This window comes from Anser brachyrhynchus (assembly GCF_964034855.1).
Source record: "Anser brachyrhynchus genome assembly, chromosome: 1".
In the NCBI taxonomy this organism is placed as follows: domain Eukaryota; kingdom Metazoa; phylum Chordata; class Aves; order Anseriformes; family Anatidae; genus Anser; species Anser brachyrhynchus.
In genome coordinates, this window is record NC_137694.1 from 109,222,293 (window position 1) to 109,245,718 (window position 23,426).

Here is a 23,426-nt window from a genome sequence, read left to right on the forward strand (position 1 = left end):
TGGCTAAATAAATAAACATTATTCACTACAGTTACAGAGTAAATACATGAAAGAAAGAGCTGTAGCTATCTGACAACTCTTTAGAGATTCTTCTGAAGCTCCTTGAAGATAGTTTGACAATGCCAGGAATAATTCCTAAAACTTTGCTTAAAAAATAACTAAGCATAACTCCAAAGAATATCTTCAGTTCAAAACCAAGCAAAATTTTTCTAATTACCATGGCCTTCTTTCCTTTCCCTTCTTATCCCTCAGCAGACACAGAAAAGACATCCTTGACAAGCATACTTGAGTTGTGATTTATATTACAAAAATTGTTTTATTTAGCTGTTTCAGTTACATCTTGTTTAAGACACCTTCGTATGAAAAAATGCTGTCAGGGGCCATTAGAGTCAGTCAGAATTCAAGTACTATTTTGTACCCAGAAAGAGTCATAAAAGAGATTTTCCTCTAAAATTAGAGGAAAAAGTCCATTTCAGAAAACTTCTTGACTAGAGCATCTCTGCCATAGTAAAGAAAAATTCCTCCACTCAAAGAAGTGTCAGAAAAGTGTAACATTTCTGATGGGTACAATTTTAGACATGCTGCTTTCAGTAGCTCACGTCTCTAAAGTCAATAATCTTACAGACTCTAAACTGAGAATGCCCGTCCCTCCTGTGCATCTTTGCCTAAGGTGCACAGCCTCTTCTTCATGGCTCCTGGTGCTGCCGCTGAGCCCACCGTAGCTCCACCATGGGCAGGCTCACATCCGCAACTGCCGGTGGTGAGCCAACTGGTCAGCAGTTCCTTTAGGGTGAAGATGCGTCATTTGTGGCCTGAAGAAAGTTAGAGGGAACCTTCACTCGTCTTAGTTACATCAGGATCGATAATACTGCCCCCTTATTTTTCAAAGCTGCATGTCAAGTGTGTGTCAGACCACGTTACTCATGCAGTGCAGAGCACACACATCCTCATGTGCTTGTACACTGCCTTGCAGCAGTATCTGTCCTAGTAGGAAGTTGTAGGAAAAATCAATAAGGAAAAAAAAACCACACAAATTAATGCTAGATGGAAACTTACCATCTTTTTGTATTAAGGAACAGGATAGAGAAGAACCTTAATTATTGCCATGGTCTCTTTCCCATCATACATTCCTCCAGTAAATGTTTGCACAGAATCATAATGATGGTTTAAAAGTTGAAACTGCAATTGTATTGAATTTTTTGTTTCATCTGAAGATGGACGTGTAGCTGCTGGGCACTTAGCTAGCTCAGTAGCCAGGTTTTATTGCTTTAAATCACTGAAGGCAGCTCACACAGCTCTGGCTACGTCAGACAAATTATTGGGGGGTGGGGGGAGAAGAGGGGAGAATGCAGATGGGGACAGGGGGTGTCACTGTGTCACTGGTTGTTTGCTCCTTTTTGCCTCCCATGATTTTTTCTTCAATAAGGCATAGGAGCCTTCAGTAAGGCAAGAGCCAAGGAGGCTCTTGTATGAAGCTAAGCATTGCTTTCTAGCATCATCCCATTTTCTGTAGGGCTTCACTGGTAAATCTGAGTACATGCTTCCCTCACATAGTACGCAAGACACAGTTCACTCTGGGTATGTGTAACTTCAGAGATTTGCTGGGTGTCGCACAGTCCTTGCGTCTTGATCACACACACCAAAGGAGTCAGAGCACACAACAGCTCCCTTTAAACATCTCTGGGACATTTCCTATTGGAAAATGGAGTAGGAGGATGCTTTGACATGCAGTAAACAAAGTCATGCAAGTCCTACACTTGAGATATATCCAATTTCAATGCAAGAAAATGCAAAGAAGCATTAAAAGACAGTGATATATATATATCAGACATAATTATTTGACATAATGAGTCTTCTGTAGCTGCTAAAAACTGAGAAGTTATTTTCTCTTAATATGTATAAATTTGAATGTTCTTATATCCCCAAAGAGAATAAGGAAGCATTTCAAAGTATCTCACAACAAATGAATAATTTCAATGATTAAAATGAAAAACTAGCCATTGAGTATTTGCAATACTCTGCCTCTAACACACCTCTCAGAGTATCTGTATACATTTTTTATATCTGGAATGGCCCTGTATCACAGATCCACATCCCTGCCTGGAATTTTTACAATTCTGGTAAATTCCTTTGTTGTTGCTGTTATTGTTTTTCTCATGATGTACATGTTATTTAGATCTTTAGCATCTTCTGGCAATGTCTTGGCCTTCCACCTTTGTAGTTTTAACTGGTAAAAAAGACCTTCTACAGCTGTTTAACTTTTTGGTACTATATTATGTTTGTTCAGATGCTCATCAGTTGATACTGACTTTTAAAAATCTATGTTATCTTTTTAGAGGTTTTGAATAAGTATATGAATCTTGGAAACCTTTGATTCTAAGAAAAGTTCCAGATCAGATAAAAATTGAAGAAAACTTTCATAGGTAGTCCAGAAATAACCATCATGGTTGGACAGCCTATGTAACAGTGAATGTGACAGAGCAGTTCAAGATGATGATAAACAAGATCATTCTTTTTTCCTGCCACTACCCAGTGCAGCATTTTCAAACTCCTCCTCTAACTCATAATTTTCAACCAATGTAGCTCAAAAGTAGTCCTAACTTTAGCTTCAGACCTATCTGAAAGAAAGGATAATTCTTCAAGCATAGTATCCCGTAATGCACACTCACTCATACCCATTCAAATGTAGCTGTCAGATGAGCTTACATGAGCCCTATGAGCTTAGGAAAGTACTTTACATCATTGCTTTTTTTTTTCCCCTTAAAAATGTAAATGATTGTGAAAATTTAAGGGCTACATAGAATCATCTCTTTCATTTAATCCATTTCTACTAAGGAGGAGGGGAAGGAAAGAAAAGCACAAAAAGGTGCTTAGTTGAATATTTTTCAGTAAAACCTAGAATCACTGAATGACTAAGGGTATAAGGGACCTCTGGAGGTGTTCTTGTCCAACTTCCCCGTTCAAGCTGGATACTTTATATACTGTATGCAATTATTATTTTATCGCACAAGCAGTTGAATATATATGTTGTGATTCTGTAAGAGTACAGAGAACTTGTCACGTGAAAGGATAAACATTCATGTAACATCAGTCTCAATACATGAATGTTGCATATAAAATGCCTGTCTCTTTGTGCAGAAGCAATAGCTTTAGTTTTCTGTGGACGAAATTTACCAGTACATTGTACACATTTAGATGGTGGTTCTCACTCTAATGCTTCCCATGAGAATGTCTGACCTAGACTCCTAAAAATAATTTACTCTGAATTTAAATTTGAGCATCCATAAAGCTTATCTTTCTATTTATTTCTCTTCACTGGGAAATTCTGCTTTACTTGCCAAAGTTTTTCATTGCTCTTTCCTATTATTTAAATAACATATATATTTAAAATGTTCAATTATGTTACTAAAAATTAAAAGTACAATTTATTGAATAAATGAAAATTTTAAAATTGCCAATACTTTTCATGAGATTTATAGAATCTTGCTTCATTTCTTCATTGCATTGCTGAAAGTTTTATAATCTTATTACTATAAGATTATTCATTGATAACGTCTTATTTGAAGGAGTGAACGAGTGAAGTGACAGTTTAAAGTTGGCAGTATCCTTCATTTTCATGACATGGTGTATTATATATGTCATATTTAATATAATAAAAAGCACATTATTTTAAATCTAGCATATTTTTGACAAATTATAATGAAAATTCCCAGAACTATGGAATTTACACTTTTTTTTTTATCAGTATTTTAAAAGCCTTCACTCTAATTAGATTACTAAGACAAGTAGACAATAAACCTCTCCAAAATAATGTTAAGATCTATTTCACCCATGTTGATATTGAATTGGTGTGGTTTAAAATGTGTCCTTTCAACATGGAAAAGAAATGCTAGATGTATAAATGTGTTATTGTGGTACAGCAGAAAGTGGAACTAGTATTTTGACTACATTTGTTACATAATGGAACATTGTAAAAAATCCATTTAAAATCATTGCTACTTATAATTTTGTTGTTGTTGTTTTTTTTTTTTTTTTTTTTTTTTTTTAAGAATTGTCACAGTAAAGCTAATCCCAATTTAATTAAGGGCAAAACTTTTTGATAACAAAAGTGTTTTTCAAATTTGGTTGAAGGCTACATATAGTATGATATTAGCATTTAATCTAGTCAAAAAGTTGGTACTTCTGTTGATATCATATGATACTAATCCAAAATCTTACATTATTGTGATACCAAAGGTATATTAGGATATGATTTTTGAAAGCAGTCGTGAAAAGTCTAAGCCTTCTTTAATAGTCATTGGCATTAGTTTTACAGCTGACTTCTGTGGGCAGACCAATACAAAGTCCCAGTAATTTAAGAAAGAACAAAATTGAAATGAATATAAAGTCGTTGGGGTTTTTTGTTTATTTTTTAATATAATTTATATAGCTTGATTAGTATCAAAAATAAAACATAACAGATATTCATTTCCAATTTCTGCCTATCTTCACAAGAAAAAAGGACATAAAGAGCCTAAGAAGGCTGATGCCAGCAATGTTCCACACTCTGCTGTAGGATGTGGCCGTGTTCTTGTCACTCGTTTTGGTATGGGAGATAAAGGAAAGAAATACAGATGTTTGGAATAATATTGCCAATCATAAGAAATCAAACTTTGAAATGTGAAACAGAAATCGACATGAATTGCAAGTAGGAAAACTAGGACAATAGGACAGTAGGAAGGATGGGGAATGCTAAATGAAAAGTCAATGTATCAACCATAAAGAAATAGAAAAACATGCAACAGTCAAATACTTAAGTCACCAATACCGAGCTGAGAAATTAAAAACAAAGTCTTCTCCACAACTATGACAATGCATATGATTGTCTTTTTACAAAGGAGCAATACTATTACTACAAACGTCCTTCACTTGGTGGTGAAACTATTGTGCGGGCTTTTGTGTCATTAAATCAGTTCTTAACCCAACACCGTGTTCCATTGACACTGGAAATGCTGTTTACATCAATTAAAAAATTATCTGCACAATTTATCTCCACAGGGAAAAGACCTGTTAATGCTGCATTAGAAAAAAAAAAAAAAAGCCCTCAGTAAAAATAAAATACAGCAGTAAAATCAACACCAAATCCCTCTGAATATACATAATAAAAGACCACTTTAGTTTTTCTCCTCCACATTTCTATTTAGTGGCTAAGGAGGTACAAAGAACAGAAGCTTCTGTGTGTAAGGTCCCTAGAACTGAACTCTATTGGAGCTACTGGCATTATATTTGTTGAAACACACGAGCATTTCAATAAACTGGGATTAAGTATCTATTTGTAGGTACCTGAAAATTCAGGTGGATAAACACAAATGACTGAATTTTTATAAAAGTGGTCATCAATTAGATGGGTGGCTGTATTGATATGGTAAGTTTTGGAAGGTGTATTAGAAGGTAATATCTGACTAGGAATGTTCATATTAAAAAAAAGAAAGAAAATGGATTTCTGTGAAATGTCAACTTCCAACATTGCTGATGGAGTAATGCATGAATGATACATCATTTCATTGCAGTGCCATTATTTTAGTTATTTAAATAATGTTCCTTAAGCCTTTTTGAAGAAAGGAGAATAACTTGAAATAATCTAGTAATTTTAGATGTAATTGAAGTAATTCTGTAGAAACCTGTCTATTCAATCACCCATCTAAATATACATATTGATTGCTGGCTTCTTGCATAATGCCATTCTGAAGAACAGTTTGGTAATAAAACAACCCATACAATAGGCAATGAAATTGATTGCATAACAAGTAAAATGTTCCCCTCCTTTTGAAAAAGTGGTTTTTACCTTTCCATTTCAGACTTCTATCAAATAGACTAAGAAAGCATATATTTCTATTAGTATTCATTGATTTAGAAGTCATTAAGAAAATCATTTTCAATTATATTTGAAAGGGCAAATACGTATTTTCTTAAAAATTAGCTAAGCAAAAAGTATAAAAACTGAAATTATGTTCTTATTCTGAACAGTCAGCAATGTATCATGGAGTTAGAAGAGAGAGAAAGAGGAAGATAGCAGTTACCCTGTTAAAACATTTATATTACATTATACTGTGTTTTTCCATCTGTCTGTTAAGACAGTACTCAAGTGATCTACTGTAGAAAAATTCTTGCTCTTATTTTGGAACAGGCATAAATAGAGCTGCAAACGGAAATATACCACTGCACTGCTGACTCATACATCACTCCCAAGACATGGTGACACCAAGCAAGCAATGCTGATGTGCAACACCAATGTGCAAAAAAAACCACAACAGTTCCCCTCCCCTGTGCTGTTGGCTCAGGACATAGCATCACACCAGGCAATTGTCATTAGCCAGTTTCTGGGCTAGACTGACACCTTGAACTAGCCATGCCCATGAACCATTATGGAGTTGTCTTTTTTTCCCCCTGAATTACTGGTCAGATATAAGTTGTCGCCTTCATAAGGGTCATCTGAGTTCACAAACACAATAGCTGTTGTTCTTCTAAGAGTCACAGTATTCAAAACACATTATTGTCTATTAGAGAAATACCAATTGAGATGAAATGTTAAAATATCTTTTCTGAGATTTGTAATGAAGTAAAATTACATAAGCAGCTTTAATAATACAAGTACAGAAAGCAAAATCAAGCGTGGAATATGTTTATTTTGAAGTATATGAAAGTATTTCAACGTTTTAAACTAAAGAAGATGAGGTCCTGGCCCTATAACCATTTAATAATATGCCTAGTTTTCGTCACACTAATTTATTTAAGACACTATGCAACTGTTTGCAGACTATTAGCTTGAAAAAAACTCTTCTTTGACTTTTTCATTCTACTGTAATTTAAAAAATGACCTTTACAAGAATAAATACTGTTTTAGCACTCTCTCAAACCTTTCAGTAATTCTGCTTAGCAGTATGGCTAATTAATTACATTTGAAATGTGGAAGATGACAACTTACATCAACTATTATTCTGCTGCTATCATTTAAATGTTTTTCTTCAGCTGCATACTGACCTACTACTCAGTCTTGGAATGTTAAATTATGATATTATTTGTTATTAAATAATGTGATTTATGGTTTGTGACCATATTGGAATTTTGGTAATGGAAAAATACTAAGTAGAAAAGGTGGGTCGTGATTTTTTAATCAGATTATATACATGCTTAATTTTCAGGACTGTTTCCATTGGCTTCTGAATGGTGTATTCATAAACATCTTTTAGCCTCCTGATCTGTGACTTGAAAACTTTAGAAAATGTTATTCTTTGGAATTAATTTTATTAATAACTTCTCACTTTCTTTCTTTCAAGATACTCTTTTTAACGGTCTTGGACTTCGTGCTGTCATTGGCCTGGGAGTGGCAGCCCTTTTGTTAATCCTTGTGGTGACTGATGTCAGCTGCTTCTTTTTACGACAATGTGGATTGCTAATGTGCATTACCAGGAGGATTTGTGGGAAAAAGAGTGGTTCAAGTGGAAAAAGCAAAGAACTGGAAGAAGGAAAGGCTGCTTACTTGTGAGTATTAATTACTTATTTTAGAAACATTATTAAAAGAGAAACCTGGCTGTTCTACTCATATTTGCTTAATGGACATCTTGAAGTTTGTCATTAAAATAGTTTCTATTACTTGGAAAAGCGTTCCCTGAAATGTATTGAATTGCTTGTGAACAAATGTTGCCTTAAAGGAAAAAAAAAAAAAAAAGAAAAAAAAAAGGACAAAGAAAAGAAAAGATCATACATAGATCATACTTCATTTTAAGATGGCCTGTTTGTGCAGCTTGTGGTACTCTGACACAAAATAAAATTAATCACAGTTCTTTAATAGATACAGGCATATCTTGGGCTCATGAGAAACAGATAAAAGAGCATTATAACTCCGTTTCTACATTTCTACCAATCCATCTTTGAGCTGCTAACACCCAAAAACTCAGCATATGGTTGTGGCATTGCCAGTAAATCTGGGAGTAAAGCACATGGTTTTGTGGAAAATATGTGAAATAGTTTCTCTTCTCTAAGGTAGCTATTGCTGGAAAATCTTGGGTTTTGCCCGTAGAGTTTTGGAATTACAAGTATTGTTTGTTTTTAAAAATAGAAGTGCCAAGATGGATGTGGCTGAAATGCGGGTAAGTGTAATTATTCTTCTTAGCAACAGTTAATGATTGCTAAAAGTAAGTGGGGAAGAACAACCCTGATTCTCACAAATGCCCTCATATAGTGGCTACTTCATCAGACAAATGGGAATTGAACGGTCATTTATGGGCAAGTATGTTTCCTTAAATGATAGCAAGATCCTGACTAAACAGTTCAAGTACTGATTGTGTAAAATAATAGTGCTTTTAAGACCCAATGTTTACTGGGTTTTCAAAAGGTAAAATGGAGAGAAGATCACTTATGGCTTCTCGTTTTAGGCAGTTCCATTTATTTACTAAATATGTCAGCTTCATGTCCTCATTATGCTCATCTAAAGGATTTTTTTATGCATACACTGTAATATCTGAGAGTGCTGTGTTGTGTGGCTTAAGCTCCACAAGGTTCAATTCCTTTGTGCTGTAGTTCTCCCAGCAGTCAGGCCTTCATTACCCTGCACATTCACAGATCTGTCCTTCCCCCCAGCTGTTTGTAGAGCAGATCAAATTGGTGGCACTTAGTATTCACAGCTGCACTAGGCTTCTCTGTTGCTGATAGTGGAAGTGTAAAAGTCTCTTTTGTGGTTTTAGTTCTGGTTATTGTGATTCAGAGACTGCATTTTTCTGAGGTAACTTCATTGCATTTCTTGGTTGGGATCTTAACCCTTTTTGAAACAGCTTCAAAGAACCAAAACAATTAAAAGCAGGCACACAGTATTTACGTCAAATAATGCTTCTGAATAAGAGAAGTTGTGCTATAAAACAATTATTTCCTAACTGACCACAGGTTATAGTAAAGTAAAGAATAACGCAGTTTTCTATCGTGTGAAGCTTGTGTCTCCTGTTTAATAGAGGCAGCATTTGAAGCTTCTGGCTCAGGTTCAGCTTCCTACTGAGTATGACATTGGTGCCATGGTACCAGGAATTGGTGTAGAGACCCCTTCGGAATGAGAAGACCTTAGGGACCTACGGTTGTAAATGTCACTTGACAGCAATCTATACATTGCTATCAACATCTGATACACAAATGCCACTTAGTGCTGTTTCAGCAAAGCATAAAACAGTTGCTTAACATCGATTCCTCCATGACACTTCTTTTACAAGAACAGCTATCCTGTTTAACTATATTTCTTTCCTTATTGGGGTGGTTTTCAGTGAGACAGATCTTTAAATACTTGGTACTATTCTTATTTTAGCCTGCTCTCTGCTTAATCTGTCAGTATAAAATTTCAAGACAGTCCTGAAGAGTCAAAATTTTAATTTATTTCATGCCAACTTCCATTCTCTAAAAGACATTTCCCTCTTTTGAATACATCAGTTCACATTCTGAATTTTTGAGCGGTTTTATGATACTTTTTTGTTGCATTTTGATTGGTGGGTAATCTATTGTCATTAATTATCTTGCATATGCAACGGATGCAGATGATACAACACATATAGCATACACACAGCCACCTGGAACTGAAATGGCAAGATATGTTTCCTACAAATAGCTTTCCCCTCGGTGGAATTTTTAGTTGTTATACAGTTTGTACTTTCTCTACAGATCAGTTGCTCAATTTTGCAATCATGTACATTTGTCCATAGGACTGTACATGTACAGACAAACCAAGTAGAACTTACCGTTCCCTCCATTGGCTGGACTATTATGATCCTGTATCTTTTCATAGATATGAAGCGGCCATGAATCCAATTGTAACTGTATAGAAATGTTATCAAACAGCTATGTAGAAGTCTACATAGCACCTAAATTAAATGCCTCAGTTATGTGCATCATCTGCAGAAATGAGCGTGCTATCATACACACATGTGCATGGTATCACACACAAATCATGATACCATGAAAAATATATATATATGTGTGTGTGTGTGTGTGTACATATTTTAGGCTTGTACCTTTGAATCCTTCCCCAGTCCAGTTCTTGGTTACACGTTTATCTGTGCAACACTCCTATTAGCCTATAAAGATTTTCCTTGAGTATAATTACCAGAGGATGGTCAGGTTTTCCAGGTACTTCCTGAATAGATTGGTGTCGTTGTAACAGCCTCTTTAAAGATTATCATCTCAGAAATGATGCAAAACTGTAAGATACAAATTAGACAAGTTTTTAACTAGAACTTTGCTATGGCAGTCTGACTGCTCTATAGAATGTGACAGTTCCAGAAAATAGTCTGTTAAATATAAAAGCAGATGTTCATCTGTAATTCAGTTACCCTGTGTTTCTAGATAGCAGCTGATAAAGTTACAGGATAAAATTCCTGATTTGATGTCAGGAATTTTTAAATATTTAAATGGAAAGAGGTTTTATTTTGAAAATATCAGATATATCTTGGATATCCTTTGATCTGCCTTTTTAGATTAAAAGTATGTGCTAGTTGTTATTAATCAATAATAATATTGCCAATGCTTCTGTAGAAGCAAACAGAGCTTTCCATATCAAGTCCATATTATCAACAAAACTGTAATGACAATACTCACAATTATGTTTTCCTTACAGTTCATTGTCCAATAGACACAAAGGTTTTTCTTTGCTTTACGTGGGGAAAACTAGCATTTGTTCCTAAAACGGGGGAATTTTCATACAGAAACAATTTCTTCCACCTGCCTGAATAGAGCAAGCTAGGTTCTTATCACACAGGGGCTCTTTGCCCTGCTCTGACAGCTGGGATTGTCAGAATCTCAGAAGATAAAAACACACTTGTGCTATGTTTATGCTACTAGAAAGGCTCTTTATACTGCCAAAAAATTCAAGCATAACTGGGCATCAAGTCTTATATTTACTATACTAAGTTAGCCAAGTTTATGTCTATTCTCATGAAGAGGTCATCGTCTTCCTACTTAGTCATAAACAAAATGCTCTTTTGAGATGTTAATCCGTGATGTTTTTGGAGTAAGTAGCCATGGATACAGGGTACTTTGAAGACTTCAAGGAATTGGGAACACACTGTTAAATGTGTCTCAGTGGTGTTAAGCATCAATAATTAGTTCTACCTTTTATTTGCTTACTTTTGAAAGAAAAGATCTTGATAATTAGTTAAGTGCAATGTATGTGGTTAATATGATGATAAAGACTAAGGCTCTTCTAATAATTTTTAGGAAAGATGGATCAAAAGAGCCAATAGTGGAAATGAGAACGGAGGATGAAAGAATTACCAATCATGAAGATGGAAGCCCAGTAAATGAGCCAAACGAGACAACTCCCCTCACAGAACCAGAGTAAGTAGCCTGATTTTTCCCCAGAGTCTGACCCGGACTCCTCCTAGTTACAAGGCTGCCTTCAAGATGGGAGGGAGAGAGGTACACAACAACCTTGTATGGCAGCAATGCAGTTCACCAGTGTGATTTTTTTACAGTAGTCACACAAAACCATGGTACCCCAAATGCAGCAGCCAAGATTATCACCAGATATTTCTCTCTTCTTTCTGTGACCCAGACTACAACCACATCCTAGCGTTATCCAGCCCCAGGATGGCAACACCACTATAGTGGGAGTTCTCCAGCATACCTGGAGGTTAGCAAGTACCCAGGGAAATTTTCTGGCCCTCCCTGCTGCCCTGACCCCCGTGGTGCTCATTCTCTGCTCTGGATGAAGACAGACCTGATGCCAGCACCCAGGAGGCACAGGCAGCCCTGCCCTGCCCTCACTGCCCCACAGCCCCCCTGCCCATGGCCCATCATCTCCAGGCTCCTCAGCAGCCCATGCCCGGCCCTGATGGGATGTGGGCCCACACATCACTGCTACCCCAGCTCTGCCCACAATGCTGAGGGGCTGGAGGGTGAGCATTGAAGGGCCTGTTCATCAAACGGTACAGAGCCCCAATCTTTGATGGAGTTACAGTGTATTTTTTAACAAGAGAGAATGTTCTTGTAGGACAGTCCCTTTCTCTTTAATCTTCTGAAAAATACTTAGAATTTGTATTGAGGGGTACTGCAGAGAACCCAGTTATCTAAGGAGTCATAGTAATGTAGCTATAAACATTGTACAAGCTCCAGTGGGTTTTGGATATGTTAGCAGCTTAGGCACTGGTGCCAAATTGTTTAATGTCTTCAAGACTAACTGTTGAACCAGATCTTGCAAATATATAACATGCATTTCCCAAGGGACACAATACCAGGAAAAATTAAGTTCGCTTCTTTCCATGTATCCCAGTCATTAGAATAGCTGTCAGGAGTGAAATACAGGAAAGTTAAGATCAAAAATGTTTTATTATCTTAATGGGGGGAAAATAATCAGTTACTGGTGGCAGAAAAAATAGCTAAATCATTGGGACAACTGATTAGGAGTTTGATGGGTATCATGTCCCTGGAAGAATAGGACTGCTGAAAGATATTAATAATGATGACTCTTTCTTTCTTGGCAATTTCTTCTCTGACAACTAATGGCAAAAGGCAGCAGTGCAAGGCACAGCTGGACAGAGGTCAGATGGGTTAGCTAAAGATTCAGGACAGTGTCACTTACGAAACCAAAGACAAAACAAGAAAAGCATCATGCAGGCAGGACATCTGAAGGGACACTGGCTCTGGGGGGGCACTGCAAGACCTGTTTACACTAGTCATAACAGATGAGGCAGAGAAGAAATACAAGTTACAGGGGAGATGCCACTGAAGGAAAGGAGGATGCAATAGGGTAGAACTAAGTCTCTAGGTGAGAGTAACACACAAGCACATTGTGAACAACAGGTGCTATATCAGCCAGGTCATATCCCAGGGAGGGGCAAAGATGACCAGCAGGGATCTTGGAGCAAAGAGCTTAGCTTGTAGGAGGGAAGAGTTTGAAGGATTAATCAGGCAGTGTTTATACAACGCAGGATTTATTTTGGCCAATTTGGTCAAAGGCATACAAGGTAAGGGTTCAATTTAAAAATTTAAATTACGTCAAGTTTGTACTCAGCAGAGAGAGACAGGCATGTCCTACGTATCTGAGAAAAAATATTTCAGGATAAGAGATCTGTCTATGCTATACCTGTCTCTTGACCGCAGAGCCAGCCTAACTTTGTGCCTAACTTTCAGGAAGACTTTTTTTTTTTTTTTGGTACAATCAAGAAACATAAATCCAGGCACTATATTACCTTACAGAATGGTAGAATATCCCGAGTTAGAAGGAACCTACAAGGGTCATTTGAAGTCCAACTCCTGGCTCCACACAGGTCTACCCAAAAATCAGACCTTGTGTCTGAAAGCGCTGTCCAAACACTCCTTGAACTCCAGCAGGCTCACTGCTGTGACCACTGCCCTGGGGAGCCTGTCCCAGTGCCCGACGACCCTCTGGGTGCAGAACCTTTCCCTAACACCCACCCTGACCCTCCCTTGTCCCAGCTCCATGCCGTTCCCTCGGGTCCTGTCGCTGTCCCCAGAGTGCTGTCCCACACAGTACTCAAGGTGAGGCCGCGCCAATGCAGAGCAGAGCAGGACAGTCACTTCCTGTGACCAACTAGCAATGCCGTGCTTGATGCACCCAAGGACACTTTGAATAATAACAAAATGATATTCGGATATTTAAATGCAATTTAAGCATATTTGTGAAATAATTAACAAAAAGATTATTTTGTTTTACAATAGTGGAATATTTTTGTTACATTACTCAGCATATTACTCAGTAATCTTCATTTATTCTAACTCAGGTGATTCTGTTAAAGCCATGTTTGGAATTCATTTGTGACAGATTAGCAAAAAGCACTTTTACCTGACAGTAACAAGTTTTAACAATACTATCAGGAAATCAATTTAAGCCATGCATTTCTTATTATATTTCTGTAATATGATGAAAATGCCACATGCAACACAGTACTATAATTACATTCCTAGTCTGATATTATATTTCTAGTATTGATGGAGTTTTGCTTAAAATTAATGAATCTGGATGAATTTTAGTATCAAAATAGGTTGGAGTCATTTTCCTATAAAATACTCATCTAACAGAGAAGTAAATATTCTAGTTAAAGTCTTGTGTGGGTATTGTCAGCAGAGTATTGTAGTTTTAGGCCACTTGCAGTTCTAGAAGAAGTAAATATTATTATTGATTGATAACAGACAATGACTGATGAAAACGAAAGAACCTTTTAAGGTTTGCCAGTCTTTTTTTTTTTTTCCTCCAAAAAGCTTTTACTATAAAATGCTTTAAGATTTGAAAGAATTACTGTTTTCACAGCTGAAAAATAAAAAAAAATATATTTCAAATAGGCAGAGATAAACAATAATTAGGTGTAATAAAACTGATGTAATTTAAACATTTAAACTTGATTTAGTTAATTAAAGCAGGAAATTATTGAATCAGATAATAGAGATTAAATATGAATTAGTATTTTAAACAAAGGGATAGGAAAATTTCAAAACAGCAAAAATATTGTCATAGTCAAAAGTGTTTAAAAAAAATAAGGTCAAATAATTCTGTATTGACTTTTTAATGAGGAAAGCCTAAAAACATTTTGTTTACCTCTAAGTCATTTTACTGCTCTTCTTGCTGGCATGTAAAGCAAGACTAACTTTATCATACTGTTTGCATAAACAGGGATTTCAGTAATATCTGGTATCCTTAGTAGGATTTTAGCAATATCTTCCTATTTCAAATACTTGTAAATTATTTGTGACATGCTCTTAATCTGCTTCTCCAAAAGTAATTTATTTAAATTTACATATGATATATTCTGTCAATTTCCAGTTATTACTTTGAGTAAATACTCCCTCCTTTCATAGAATCATAGAACGATTTGGTTGGAAGGGACCTTAAAGAAAGACCATCCAGTTCCACCCCCCAGCCATGGGCAGGAACACCTCCCATTAGATAAGATTGCCCAAAGCCCCATCCAACCTACCTGGCCTTGAACACTTCCAGGAATGGGGCAACCACAGCTTCTCTGAGCAAATCTGTTCCAGTGCCTCGCCAACCTTATAGTAAACAATTTATTCCTTATATCTCTTGGTTTAAAGGCATTATTCCTTGTCCTAGCAGAAATTACTCTGCTTTTATATGGAACTTAATTAAATATGGTGATTTTTTTTAAACAGGTTGTTTTGCATTATAGGCCTTTAACACAGGTGTGTTTCATGAGCCATGCTTCCTCTGCCACAGTGTTTTATCCTTTTTTAAAAATAGATTTGTGTTGATTCTGCTGTTTCCATTCTTCCAGGTGTCGTGTTGTGGGCTGAAATCTGTTTCCTTTGGGTGTGCCATGTGCAACAAACAATTACTAAACAACTCCCTCTGTGTTCAAAGCCAGACAGCTGATATACATCCCACATATTTTACTATAATAGAACAAGTTAGTCTTCTCTTTGATTTTTCTTAGATACAGGTTATGCTTATTGTTTAACCTCTTCATAAATAGCAACTTACTAGTTCATTTCAGCCAGCCTAAATATAAGACTGGGAGTTTGGGTATTGCTTTGTTTTATTTATTGTTACCAAACACTGGTATTACAAGACATTCCTAAGGGATTCCTCAGACAGGTTTGGAATAGTATAGCACTCTTTGGGACATCAAAGCAATCACAGTGGAAGATTACCGAAACATTTTTCATAACAGTTGTTTTGAATGAAAAAAGGCATATGCATGCTATTCCCTAGTTAAAAAACAGAAAGCAAACCCAAACTGGAATCAGGATTAACAGCTACTATGCCTAGGAGATGTTATTACAGGAACATCTGCCTAAACCATGCATATTTTTCACAGATACATTTTTGACAGCTAACTACTGGTAGCAGGGAATCTATGATTTTCAAGAAGTTTTTGAATGAAATCAGTGTTTTGTCTTTCCTATAAAGTAAGGGTGGGGGACTCTTTTGGCATTGGAATTTAGGATTTTAAAATAAAAAAGGAATCTTTAGACCATTTCTGAAATTAAAATACTAGCTGAAGGTCTTCATGCATTCAAACATGAACAGCTTTTATCGCAGGGATGAATGTAAGTAGACAGCTTCTTATTGTGCCATTTCATTGTGCCATTTTGCACAAACTGAGTCTTAAAAAAGTTATAACTTAGTAAAGCACGTAGCTTGTGTGATGTAGCGAAAATAAATTGTAGAAGTTTGTAAAGAATAACCTCCATTACCTCCTTGAGCTAGAAAACATTATTTCCTTTACCTGTGTCTTGGCATAGCCTCCAATGGTAGATGTCTTCTTTCATATGCAACTGCATTTACAGTTGGAAACAGACGAAAAATAATCTAGATTCAGCGAAAGATTTGACTTCGTGTGTTTAGCAGTATCTTAAGGAACACATACCTCAGTAATGTCTTGGGTCACATTCATAGAATTATAGAAGCTGGCTATTTCGCATTCTATTATTATCTATTTCTTTTGTCTTATTGAAGCAACTATTTTGGGCAGCAACAATGTGCTTATCATGTGCCATTTAGCTTTTTCTGTCTTTACAGAACTGGGAAGAATTAATATGAATTTCTTTGAGAGTAAGATCACTAATACTCAAAACAATTGTAAATTATTTTAATTATGTTTTTATAAACACTATGGGCTGTATTAACAATGTACATACTGTAGACTTAAATTCCAGATGATGTGTTGTGTTTTGTAACTACCACGATTTCTCCTTTCTTCTGATAGGAAGCTGCCACTAAAGGAAGAAAATGGAAAAGAAGCTTTAAATCCAGAAACCATAGAAATCAAAGTTGCTAATGACATCATCCAGTCAAAAGAAGATGATAGCAAAGCATAAAAAGATATACTGCAGCTGTCTGGATAATGCATTTGGATTGAAGCAACCCCATGACCAAAACTTTACAGCTGACCTTAATTTCTTGAGAAACTTAAGCTTTGAATAGTTAGTACATGTGTACATATGATGAAACAGTTTCTGTCTACAGTTCCTTTCTATTTTTTTTTGTTAATGGTTTTAGTATGTAGGTTTGCTGACACCAAGTCCCATGGTATAAATTTGAAAAATCTTCAGAATAAGAACTGTAACTTATTATATGAAAAAAGTATGTCTATTTAGAAGAATACTTTGCAAAGCACCCCTAACCACACATCAGGTCTCCGGATCTTACAGTGCAAGCTACATACATAAAGCGCCATATATTATTGTATTTGTTTCCATTTATAATAAAGCAAAAGTTTAGGTTGCCTTTAAAAAAAAAGAAGTCTCAGTACGACATTTAAGACCTTGGCACTGGCAGACACTCAGTAGTCATTCAAGCTGTGCATATCACTTGAAACAAACAAACAACAACAAAAAAAAAACCACAGACCATCTTCAACAGCACAGAGCCAGCTACACCTGAAGTTTCACCTGGGTTTTCTAGTATAATAAAAAAATGATAACCATGATGTACAGATTTAAACCAAAATGGCTGAATATTTTGTGGAAGTATATTGGTCTCACCCTAACTATGTGAGCGTGATTCTGAAAGGCCCCAGGATTTTCAGAATGTCTGGTTTTCTATGTTAATGTTTGGAAGGTTGTGTGTAAACTGGAATGCAGGAAATATGCAAAAAGTAAACTCGTTTTTGGTAACTTTTGGCTTCAAATGAAACCTTATAACACAAGCTCACATTAGTTTCCCCAATGTATTTATTATATAGTATTCAGTCTTTTTTTAGTTATAACCATTTAATCAAGGGATAAACTGTATTATACAGTAGTAGATATATTTTCACCACAAATCAGTATGTGAAATATTTAAAGTTGGGCTTATTAAAGAAGCACTTCTTACGTTATGATTTCATATCTTTTGTCATATCAAGAAACAAAAGAACAGATGGTAAGAAGGACTTTGGCTAAATGGTTAGTAACAGTTTTAAATTTTTAATGAATAGCATCTTGTATGAGGCCAAATATATTTTTTTTTCCTGTCAAGCAGTCTTTAAGATAATCTTTTTTTATTATTCGGGCTAATATGCACTACTAGAAAATTTGGCTAATTTATTTGATGAAAAATTCATTCTTATTTATTATTATTGATTTAATGGTGTCACTAATTTGAGTAATACATTTTGTTTTCATTTCAGCACAGTGTATCCACACCTACCAAACTGTTCAAATTCTTGCTTTGGAAAGAGTAGATAAACCACACTAGAACTAGATTAGAAAATTCTACTTGTCGGGATCAAATTGTACAGTACTTTGTGGATTCTCCACATCTAAGTCATGAGGTTTAAGTGTAGCTTTACTCGGAAAATTATGTCTTCTCCATGCTATATCTAAATTTATGCTATATCTAAATTTATCTCATATTTGCAGTACTTAAACTGCCTAATTTCACACAGAATGTTGTCAACTCTTCGCTGATATTTTGTAGTTATGGCAAAGTGGTTGACTTCTGTGCAGCAAAGCCGAAAGTGAAAAGTAAAAGAATGTCCTTAAATTTGGGGAAAATGGCAGGTTAACCTTCTTGTTAACCCAATCATTAGTGCTTTTGAAAGAGTTAATGAGGACATAATTAATTTACATATCTTTCTTATTTTTCAATCCCAACTAATTTTATGTTTGTTTGTGTGGGTTTTTTTTCCAACTTTTCCTTGCTTTTGAAAAAAGATACAATGAACCAAGTAGTTGAGGACAGAGGCATAATGCTGGTGTGGCTAGGATAAGAGGCCAAGTTCCCACAAAAAAATAAAGTGGAAAGAATGGGTAAGAGCAATGTAGGACAAAAGTCATGAAAGAGAACAATTTTAAACTGCTGCAGAGAGGTCTCTTTCAATGCTAAGGCACTGCTTCTGGATGAAAGAAAGATGAAGATACTCCCTTATTGCTCTCAATGGTCTCTCATTGTTGCTCCCATGAACTGTGCAGGCAGTATTACCAAGTAGCTGCTTGCCTGTTAAATTTCTGTCCTGTTTATTTCTGAGTAAGTACGCAATGAGCAGGACTGTCCCCTAATCAATAATTAAGAAAAATGGTTGTCTCGTTTATGTATGTGAATATATATTCTTTCTACAAAGTATGTATATGCAACTGGGCTTTATCCCTCTATTGACATGCAAGGAAGAGACCTGGAATATTCAAGCAGGTGAATGCAGATGGTGTGGCTTGAACATCTGCAACCCACATCATCTCATGCAGTATTTTTACCAGGGTGAGGATGAAGGTAGGAGACCTCCTTTCCTCTTCTACCTGTCAGAACAAAGTTAGGTGGTGCTGTGCATACTCACATAAGTCAAGGTTCACTAGACAAACAGTGCTTTTTCTGAAGCCAGCACATTCGTTTGCACAAATCTCCTATACAATGTGGGCAGGGCTAATCCTTTCTAGGCTCAACTGTAGTTGCATTTACAATTTTAGTACTTTTTCTTCAGACTTATACAAAAGACTTTCAGGGCCTAACAACTGTAGGTTGGTCGTTGGTGGTGGTGTTTTTTTGCTGTTGTTTTTTGTTGTTGTTGTTGGGGGGGAGGTTTGTTTTTTTTTATTCTTATTATTTTTAAATATATGGCTTCTAATTATAATGTTAAGGGGTTAGAAGATTTTAAAAGTCTCTTCAGCGCATTTAGTATTAATACTCCTGTCCTACTCTTCACAAGTTAAATATACAGCAAAATTATTCCAATAAGGGAAGCAGAACCCATTATATTGGATTACAATATATTTATTTTCTTCTTGCTGTAAAGTCTCTTGCCAATTAGGCTGAGAATTAAACAGTTCAAAATTATTGGCATACTGCTCCAAGAATGCCTTTTCATCTGTGGACTAATATGTTATCTCTTGTGCTTTGACTATGATGAAAAGAAAGATGGCTTTTCATGAAGAAAGCCAAACTATAACTACGACAGGATGCTCAAATACACTGATATTTGCAAGTATTTCCAAATGAGGGACAGTGCATAGTAATTTGTAAGATATGTGTAGAACTGGAGTAACATCATTTCTTTATTTTTTTCCTATTCTAGACTAAAAAGAAAATAATAAAAAAAAAAACAGGTATCTGTATAAATGTCACTTTTACTGTCTAAAAGTAATTTTAAGTGTTAGTATGAAACGTCAGAAGAGTTGACAGAATATAATTACTTTTAAAAGTAATCTGAATGGTTATACTAACATACTCCAGCAAGGAGCATGGGAGGGAGCTATTGAAACTATGGACAAAATGGAATGTGGCAGTGACAATCTCTTCAACAAAAAATAAGGAGTAAAATTAAGCAAAATGACTTAAAGCTTATTAGTAGTAGTAGTAGTAGTAAAAATACATTCTGATTTACCACAATAGTAACAAAACAATCAAACAATTAATGTTTTACAATTTAGTATACAGATGTACTATGGAGAGTTCTTCTTGTTTTTTGTTTTGGTTTTCTTTTGTTTTTTTTTTTATTTTTATTTTTTTACTTATATGTTTTTTATTTCCTTTTTTTGGTTGCTTTTGTTGTTTTGGTTTTTTTTGGTTGTTTTGTGGTTGCAGAAATATTTACAATTCTGGTGATGCTAATGCCTAATGTGACAAAGTTTAATTTATTTAGGACTCAATCTTGCAAGAAATTTTGTGTGGCTGAACCCACTACTCATATGCAACCCTACTGGCACCAGTGGGGTCAATGTGAGCAGGAGGATGTGTGTCCTTTCATAGAAAAGCTTGCAGGATTGGGTTGACTTTCTCTCTCTTCATAGATATATACAACGTATTTACACAGTGACAGTCATATACAAAGGCTGTTTGACAGCAGTCCGTGTTATAGTAAATTCCACCTGCTGTCTTCAGCCTCTGCATTGATGTTCATTCAAAAAAGTGGCTTTCTTTTTATGATGGTAATTATTTATTTAAGTGCCAAACATTAAACTGTAGTATAATAATCATGCAATTTTTTCTGTTTCCTAGACCAGATAATGGAAATGTATTTGTGCCTTTTGATAGCATGCCACTCTGCTTTATTAAAGAAAAAAATCTTCAATAATTTGCCTACAAAGCCTGTTTAAAGTATTTGAAAGCTTTACCATGACATATTTTTCTGCTCAGATATGCTCAAATACTCATCTAAAGTAAACTGGAGATAATATTCGCAGTTCACGTAAATATTTTAAACACAAAATTTACAAAATACTATTGAGATCACAATTCTAGTGAGGGTTATAGTGGGTGTGTTACTGCTGAAAAGATTCAAGTAGATGGAGCACATGGAGAGTATGTAGGGGTGTTTTTGACCAATTTATCAAGTTGAAGAGTCAGATAGAAAGTCTCCTTAGTTCTATTTAGGCACTTAGACCTAAAACTTAAACATTTTTGCTCAAATCTGAAAGATGATGAGGAATATCTTCCCACCATTTTACCTCTGGAGTAAAACTGCAGTGAATATTTGTTTTGCAGCCATTTATGGCCTCACCATCTCTGTGTAAGCTGTCATAGGAAGTAATAATACCTTCATAGAGTAATGTTGTGTCTGCTGGGTGATGTTCACTCCTGATTAAAGAGCCTCCAACAAAACTTTTACTGAAAATGTCAAGACCCTAGTTAGTCCAGTTAGTCTATGGAGGGGTGCAGAGAATGTTACGAGGGCCCCAGAGGAGCCCAGGTCTCACTGGGGTTTAGGACAAAAACTGACTTCAGCGGGGCCTGAATTTCATCCCCTCATCTCAGTGGGGCTCCACATGTCCTCATCCCATCGCATCACCTTTGTGAGCAGATACCTTGGTGTGAGTGGAACTTAAATGTCCTGTCAGACTCCTGCTAACATTTAGTGCAGGGAAGGCGTGTCTATTTTCGAGTTTTTAAGGAGTTTGCAGTGATCAGAAAGCATGGATAAAGATACCTGATCACGGTTTTATCCCATACATTAGTGTGTGCCCAGAATTAAGTAAAACATCTCTCTAAATAATTCACTGTGGTTGCAATACTTTAGGTAAAGATGGAAACATTCTAGGAAGTATTGTCTCTTCTTAAATCACTTTGTTTAACTTCAGATACTTGTGCTGATCAATGCAAAGCTACCATAGTTAAATGAATCTTTTTTTTTTTTTTAAAAAAAAGGTTCTATCCCCTTTTTCAGATTTTTTCATATCATTTCCTGGAGTACCCAATCCACTTGACAGCAGCGCTGTAGTGGTGGGGGAAACCACTCACTAAACTTTAAGTGATCTTCAGTATTTCCACTGCACATATAAATGTGTTCTTAAACCATTTCATTTGAACCTGAGCCAGAAAGAAACCTTTCTACTACAGATTTGACTTTGGACCAGGTTCTGAGAAATCACAGTTTACTTGTCTCTCTCTCCTCTTAACAGGCATTGTGAACCTCATGATGTTTGACTTTCAAACTTGAATATTGGCCATTTTTAGCCCAGAGAAATTAAATAGATATTTATTGCCAAATTTGTATTGGCAGCTTTATGTCACAGGTGAGATTGGAAGCGGGCAAGATGACCAGCTGCAGTGCTGACAGAATTAAGGAAAGCCACCAAAGAGAGAACAGGTACAAAAGAGTGAGATGTGAGAGAGCTCAAAAACTGGGAGATCCTATAGTTAGTAGTGGGGAAAGGAAAGTGGGGAGTTACTAAGAGAGGCTGCTGCAGACTGTGAGAATGGGTGATGTCAGTCCTACTGTATCCTTCAGGTCTGCTGTGTAAGTAGGCTGCATTTTTAAATCTAAAATGTAGGGTTGGGGAAAGAGGAAAGAAGCCCTTGGGGTCTCTACAGGTTGGTGACAGACATATAAAGTAATCAGATTCCCCACGAAGATAAATTTCATTGCTCATGGTGTAGAGTTCACACTAAGAATTTTGAGCTCCTTGACAAGATTTAAAAAATTAATAAAAAATAGCTTTCCTGCTACAATGAGCACTCAGTATGTATTTGTATGCTGTGTACAGTATAAGCTAAAGCATACCATATATTGTTTTTGTTTTTCCACATGTTGTTAACAGCCCACTTGTGATATATACCACCTGAATTATATATTGATAAGTTAGCTACCACTGGAGCTAGTTTGTTTATTGTTTCAAAATCTTATGTCCCTATGAAATGCTGTGTATATATATATATCTCTATACTGTAAAAAGAAGTAATATTGCAGATGATGGTTTTGTATTTATGAAAGACATTGAAAGTATGGCTTAAAATATATCAATTATTTGTCACTCTTCACCATTTGTATATTAATAGTAAAGATACTTTTACTTTAATGAAGTGTTGTAGTTTACATTTATTTTTGTTAAGTGTCTTTCTGTCAAGGATGTCTGATTCATTAGGAGAATTATTGCCAAAAAGCATTTATTTCCCCCCATTATAGAAGTGCTGAATAATACTCAAGCAGGTCTGCAATTTATTATTCTCTTTTCTGTCATAATACATCATTTTATTAAAAACTATTATTGTAACATCCTGAGTCTCCAGCAGTGCTTGAGGCTCAGAT

The 23,426-nt window shown here is 35.7% G+C and overlaps 1 protein-coding gene across 4 annotated transcripts in view; it reads left to right on the forward strand.

Moving 5' to 3' along the window:
• NCAM2 (neural cell adhesion molecule 2) overlaps nucleotides 1-23,198 on the forward strand; it is a 288,588-nt gene extending 265,390 nt beyond the window's left edge. For all 4 annotated transcript variants that reach the window (XM_080579695.1, XM_080579696.1, XM_080579693.1 and 1 more), the window contains exons 16-18: nucleotides 7,317-7,521; nucleotides 11,230-11,349; nucleotides 16,695-23,198. In XM_080579695.1, the coding sequence (XP_080435821.1) occupies nucleotides 7,317-7,521; nucleotides 11,230-11,349; nucleotides 16,695-16,806 (437 nt within the window). In that variant the 3' untranslated portion in view covers nucleotides 16,807-23,198. The remainder of the gene's footprint in view (nucleotides 1-7,316; nucleotides 7,522-11,229; nucleotides 11,350-16,694) is intronic.
• Nucleotides 23,199-23,426: the final 228 nt, after the last annotated feature.